This window comes from Lepisma saccharinum, chromosome 21 (genome assembly GCF_977018435.1).
Source record: "Lepisma saccharinum chromosome 21, izLepSacc3.1, whole genome shotgun sequence".
Lineage (NCBI taxonomy): Eukaryota > Metazoa > Arthropoda > Insecta > Zygentoma > Lepismatidae > Lepisma > Lepisma saccharinum.
This window is the reverse complement of record NC_139249.1, coordinates 29,640,061-29,647,097: the sequence shown is the minus strand read 5'-3', so window position 1 is coordinate 29,647,097 and position 7,037 is coordinate 29,640,061. Positions and strand designations below refer to the sequence as shown.

Genomic DNA, 7,037 nt, shown 5'->3' with positions numbered 1-7,037 from the left:
TTGAATAGTTTGTGTTTGAAGAATAACTGTGTTAAATGTTACTTTTAAATTGTTGTAATTTGTATATTATACATCATGTTTTTCAATTGCAACATTCATGATGTATATAACATGGGTCTTCATCAATTTTGAGGCTGGTGCGAATGGTGAAAATGTGTTTCTGCGTCTGGAATTTGTAATAGCATTTAGTTAAATGAAGATACTAGCCAGTGCGAATTCTGACGTGCTTTATTTATATTAAATATCAGTACAAGTAATTAAGTATATAACTGTCGAAAATAATTGTGCAGATTATGACTTTATGTCATCCCTTTGACCGAATGATGCAATGACACGTTGTAGTGTTTCCGTGTGTGTTGAAGCGTATGTTCGCCGATTTGAGTTGGCGAAGAAGTTTTTTTTTTTTGTTTTCGTTTGAGGTATACAGTTTAGAAAATGAAAATAATTTCGAACGAAAACAATCCAGCCACCCTGAAGTTACAGATTGCTGCAAATCTGGTTCATAGGACTGTTGACCTCAATTTGGTGCAAAATACCGGCGGAGGTAAGTTTTTTTTTTTTTTTTTTCAGGTGGATCTTTGATTTTACTTTCACAGGATCATGAAGGATTTGACAAATGCAAAAATTGTAACTGAATACGAAATTTGAGTGCTGGTATATTTAATTTAGAATCTAGCTCTGGTAGTGAAATTCTGAGTTCTACGAACTGTTGACGTGAACTGTTGTGCACAAATTTTCATGTTGTATGTGAAGAGCTTGTACGGCCGAAGTTCTGATTGTTTAATTCCGAATTTATCATGATGGACAGACATTTTTTACAAGGTTCAATTTCTGATTACATCTGTTGGTAACAGTATGGTATAGTGAAAACTCATGTCTTCAAATTTACAGGAGAAACTACTTAACGGAATTTAGTTTCTGTAGACTTTTGGAAGCTGGTTGAAGTGTTTTCTCCCTTCGTTGAACTTATTTGGCCGTTAAATCATGTATTGTTCAACATTAATGTATCTCCGATGCACGATATCTCTTGGGACCATTACCGTCGACTACTTGCATCAAATGTTACGTGCGTTCGATTATGTAACCCTCTGTTAGTGTAGCAACCACGCGGTAGTTTTACAAGATGCCGGTGTGAGCGCTTTTTGTTTTTCAAATTTAATTTTCTGTTTGCCTAACCTAACTTTCCGTTAATGGTTTGTGGATCAATGTTCACTTAAAAACCTTCTGTGAATAGTTTGTGCAGTATTTTTACAAGTTTTACATTTTTATAGTTTTACAAGATGACGTGTGAGCGGGTTTTTTTCTTTCCAATATAATTTTCTGTTTGCCTAACCTGGCTACTCTCTACTTTACGTCCTTATTGCCTTTTGGTGGTAACCGATGGGAGTTAACAACACTGCAGGCTCGTCTTTGTGTCCGCATTGTGAATGTGTGTGCTTTGCTCATTTGCATTCTGCGTGGTGATTGCTTCTTTGCGTTCACGGTGCGTTGTGCGTGTGTATGGTGCATGAAGAAGAACAGGTTCCAAAAACTTGTAGATAGTGTAAAATACGTTTATCCTCAGTAATAATTTAGTACATCGTTCAAAACCGTGCTTGCAGACAAGGAAATAACGAGTGAAATGTGTTTTCACCATACGGTAACATTATGGTATAGTGAAAACACATTTCACTTTTTTATTTCCTAATTATTTACATTTGTACCTGCCTGTTATGCATAGCAGAACATTTTTGAGTAATTTTTCACATTACAAGTATTTGTTGTTCGTTGCTAATTCACTTTCGTTACACACAATATGGCGGGCAAATATTGACTCACGTTGTCTATCGTCAGCTGATATGCAGTGTTTCCAAACTTATTAACCAAAAAATGTCGCACAAACTATTCACAGAAGGTTTTTAAGCAAAAATTGATCCACAAACCATTCACGGATGGTTAGGTTAGGCAAACATAGAGAATTAAATTGGAAAGAAAAAAACCTGCTCACACGTCATCTTGTAAAACTACCGCGTGGTTGCTACACTAACAGGTGGTTACATAATCGAACACACTGAACATTTGATTCACGTAGTTAATGGTAATGGTGGCAAGAGCTATCGTGCGTCGGAGATACATTAATGTCGAAAAATACATGATTTACCGGCTGAATAAGTTGAACGAAGGGAGAAAACACTTCCACGAGCTTCCAAAAGTCTACAGAAACTCAGTTTCTTTAGTAGTTTCTCCTGTAAATTTGAAGAAATGTGTTTTCACTATACCATACTGTTACCCATCTGTTAACATATAGCTACTTCCAAGTCTTATTGATTACTTACTGTGTGTTTTCTGGAGATAGATTTTCCCTTCTGCATACTCCTGCATGATTATTTGTTTGCGAGAAGCCATCATTTGTTGTGGTCTTGGACCACAGACTGCTGATGGCATCTATTTCATGTGCTTTCAATGTGTAAAGATCTAGATTTGTTTGGAGCGATTTTACAATACCGGGAATTTCTCCATTTTGTTTGAAATTCGGCATACTCACTAAATTAGGGCTCCTAATCACGAATCTCAAGTTAAAATGGGCCGCTCACGTGTCAAACTTGCAAAATAAGAGGGTCTGTCATCGCAACCGATAACGCACAATTGCTCATTATTTATCGCAAGATTTTCCGTTTCGAATACTTAAAGAACAATATATATATATTCCTGATATTACTACGACCCTAAAATTTACTGTTTCCTAACCTAACCACGCTCCAATGGTTAGTGTGGCTAGCGCCAATGGTCCGTGGGGCTAGGCATAATTCAGGAATTTCTATACGTGAGCGCCAAATTTTAAGTGCAGATTCGTAATTAGGGGACCCATATTAGTAAGTATCCGAAATTTCAAACAAATTGGAGAAATTCCCTGTATTGTTAAATTATGCCATTTGTTTTTGTATGCTATTTACACCTTGCACCTTCAACATACACTACCATACATTTTATAACTTTGTCCCTATCCCTAGGTTCAACAAATATATAGTATCTGAAGTTCTATGGAAATATAGCAGTAACTATTGACAATAGACAGGTATTTATTCAAATCATCATAACGCCCATTTCCCTTTTGATATATTGAGGTTTATTTGTTATAAATTATATACAGAAGAAGTTAAAACTTGGCCGTTATCCACAAAAATCCCAATCTCCGTGTATCCTGTCCCCCTGACCCGAAGAGAAAGTGTAGACTCATGTAGCCACTGACTTCAATGAGAAAAAGAAAACCCTTCAGTACCAAAAAGGGTGGCCGAAGGTACGTATGTGTGCGTGTACCCGGTTTCCAACATGAAATAAAACTATTGATATAATGTGAGTAGAGCACGTGTAATAGAAGAAAGATACAAAAGATTCACATCGGTTCATGTATTATAAGAAAGCTCACCCAGCTGCTCCTCTTAGAGAAAGAAGATACCCCTTACATTGCTGTACTATGCTACAGCACCTTGAATAATGTAGTGTGGAAAACGGCACAGTTCTGCATGCTCTGGCTGGTTCCACTCGAAAATGATCCGCTACAGGCGCTGGTGTTGAACCCGGTGCTTGGTATTCGTCTGCTTATAATGGAAGTAAATGGAGTTTTCGCTGCAACGTCTGATTCTTTTACATGAAGCATTTCTATGAATGTGATAATTGCTATGATATTTGGTACAGTGGTCGCGAAGATATTAACGAACATTCTAAACAGTCGACCACGTCCTGTTATCGTCATACTTTCGTTAATAATACGGGAGAAAAAAATACGCGTGGAATGCTCTTGGCAACTAAATTTTTGTGTATGAATTAGGTTCATTATATTATCATCATTTCTTTTAAAGATATACACACTGAAGCATTTGTATTTTTGATATTTACTGTCTCTTTTCTTCCGCTTTAAACTAATCGCGGCGATGATGATAATGATGATTCCATGAAACGACAGTGGGAACCCCACAAAACTTTCTTAATGCCATTGACATGAGTGTAAGGAAACTTTGAAACCAATTTGACAAGCCACATGAGATGTTCACACTAGTGACACAAACTTCCAGACTGTAAAATAGCATTCGTTGCACATGAGGGTCCAAACAGCAAATAACACGTTCATATGGCGTATTTGCGTGCTACTTGTTATTTCGGTCGGAAAGCTCCTTAAAGAAAGGGTGCTCAGACCGAAGCGACGTGCTACAGGAGGAGTTCCCAACTAAGTGACAAGCGACATGGTGCCTTCAGTCTATTGGCAAGCGTTCGCTGCTAATTGTGCGAACAACAGATAGACAACACGAAAAACCGCACATTACAACAACAGATCTACGGGACACGATAAGTCACACGTGTCGCTTGTGCGTCGCTCAAACTGGGCCATTTCCTCAATAGCTTGCAACATGTTGCCGTGGTTTGTTGTTCGCGCATGCGCGATGCAATGAGTGTCTTGCTTTAGGGAGATTGCGCACCAAAGCGACAAGGGGCACGCGACACTTGTCGCTTGAGGATTTCACCAACCGAACGCTGGCCTGTGCTTCCCGTCATACCGCTACGATGTGAAATGTTGCTCTTGATTGGCTCGTTTCCAAGCAACATGTGTCGCTTTGGTGTGAAAGTTCCTTGGACCTAAGGACCCGTGTCGCTTTGGTGTGAAATCCTCGTATCGTTTGTCGCGTGTCGCTTTGGTGTAAAATCTTGAGGAAACGGTGCAGTCAGAGCTTGTGTCCCTATGGTTCGAAAGGCTGCATTGATTACGGATTGCTCGCTTCCAAGCGACACTTGTGGTTTGTCGCCTCGGTATGAAATATCTCTCAGGATACTATTTATATTCTAATAACATAGAAAAATAGAACTCTAGTACACAATCCAACACCTGATGTCCGGAATCACTTTGCTTTGTTTCTTCTCGTGTTACGCATGCTATTTATTTATAAATTTTATTTTACTTTTCTTTCCAAATTAATGTCATTTCGTGACTGCAAATCACTCCACAAATATAACTGTTTCCATCAATTCACGTACCGCCTTTCAAGACAAACAAATCTACATAATATATTCCAAAAACTAACAAAGACGCATTACTTTCAAAAGAAAATTAGCACCGACATTGATTGCACTGCCATCTATGTTTCTCATCCATCTGGGGAACCAGTTTCTTGGATCGTTTTCCACACTACGTTATTCAAGGTGCTGTAACTACGCCAAACATCTGAGACCCAAAGCTCCCTTCCCTTCTTATTTATAGGTCCTGCTAATGACTTAACTCGTTACTGGAAACTTCGCTGGTCGGCTGTCCAGCGACACACCTGCCTATCCCAATGGCCAACATTTAAGGAAAAAGCCAGTACAGAAATACACATACCTATGTACATACAATTTATAACATGAAAAGGATCCAGTAATGATCTCATCATTACAAATGTTAGGTTAGGCAAATCAGATTTAGGACTCTTAGTATTACTAAAATGTCTCTAAATTGTTAGGTTAAGTAGGGAGCGAATGTACAATATAGAGAATGTCTCCAATTTCGTTAATATTTGGTATACTAACTAAATTTGGCCTTCTAATCACAAATCTGTTGTTAAAATGTGGGGGTCACGTGTGGAAATGGGAAAAAGGCCAATATAAGTGGATTTTTTTAGAGCTGTATGGCAGTGGTTTACGATCAAAATTTTAACTAAGCTTGCCTAACCTAACCTTACTGGAAATGGTTTGTGGGGCTACCCGTGCATAATGTAAAATGTCTACACGTGACCCCTGCATTTTAACAACAGATCGAGATTAGAAGGCCAAAATTAGTTAGTATACCAAATATTAACGAAATTGGAGATATTCTCTGTATTCTTCATTCTTACCTAAGTGCGTCAGGTTTAGGGGGGTGTAAGGGGTGCTCCTTCCTCGTAGTGCACCCAATAGTCAACCTCAATTCCACGTAGTACACCCTGGACTGCAGACTAATGAGTAATTCTGTGTCGTCCTGTGTTTTGTCTTTATTTGTGCTGAGTTCCCCTTTTTAGCCTCAGCTTTTAACCAAGGTAAGGAAAATTTTAGTTTTCAGACACACTTTTATTTTTGTTATGATAAGGGGCTGGACCCCGTATAGTGTGACGGGTGCAAAATAGCTCAGTGCTGACACACCCAAAAAAATTTAATTCAAATTCAGGTTTAGGGCTCAGATTTAAATTAACACCCCTGAATGCTTTACACCACTTAATATCTGGTCACAAGCAAAAGCCTCCTTCAATTCTCGCATGAAAATCTCGTATCCAAGTGAAATGGAAACAAAGAATAGTGGAAATGATTATGAGAGTAAATTTGAAACTTTGTGAAAGTAATTTGTGCTGTTTGAATTTCCGAAAAATGCTATCTATTGGTGAAAAGATGTAAACTGTACCTTACACAAACATCGTCGCATCCCACCGAGAAGGCATTCCACTCACTACAGCCAGCACAAGGCTTCAAGGGGTGTTGAGCTTGAGACCACCTTCAACATGAGATGTTGAAAGCATTTTGGGAAATTACTGAAATGCTAAGAACCCTAAATCTGACCTGCCTAACCTAACTATGAATGTCCTTCGCACCACACACATGTAAACTAGATAGCAGCAGTAGTCCATAACCAAGACAACAAACAGTGCACGATAGGCTGGTGGCAAGAAAAGTATCATGTAGGAGTATATGGAAGTTAAAAAATATTCTAATCAAACATACAGTAAGTAACTGCTAGAACATCAAAGTGTGTGTTAGGACATAAAAATCGAACCATGTAAAAAATGCCTGTGTACCTTGGTGAAATCTGAAGTAAACAATCTGATCTTGGGCCCCAAGAACACATGCTCGCTCACACTACATTTCAAATCATAATTTCTCAGGTAACTAACACTAAGCTTTTTAAATGTGTTAATTAGTTTCTCCAAGCTTCGAACTTTCTCTTGCAATCATTTCCAGTATTAACAAGTATTGGTCAAGGTTCCAAATATATAATGATTTTTCGCAAGCTTCACAAGAGTATAAGGAACAGTTCCTTATACTCTTGTGAAGCTTGCGAAAAA

At 38.3% G+C, this 7,037-nt stretch overlaps 1 protein-coding gene across 3 annotated transcripts in view; it reads left to right on the top strand.

The window, feature by feature from the left end:
- The first annotated feature begins 136 nt into the window (after window positions 1–136).
- The window catches only part of MetRS (methionyl-tRNA synthetase 1), a 53,035-nt gene continuing 46,134 nt past the window's right edge, over window positions 137–7,037 (top strand). For all 3 annotated transcript variants that reach the window (XM_083143093.1, XM_083143094.1, XM_083143095.1), the window contains exon 1: window positions 137–544. In XM_083143093.1, the coding sequence (XP_082999219.1) occupies window positions 436–544 (109 nt within the window). In that variant the 5' untranslated portion in view covers window positions 137–435. The remainder of the gene's footprint in view (window positions 545–7,037) is intronic.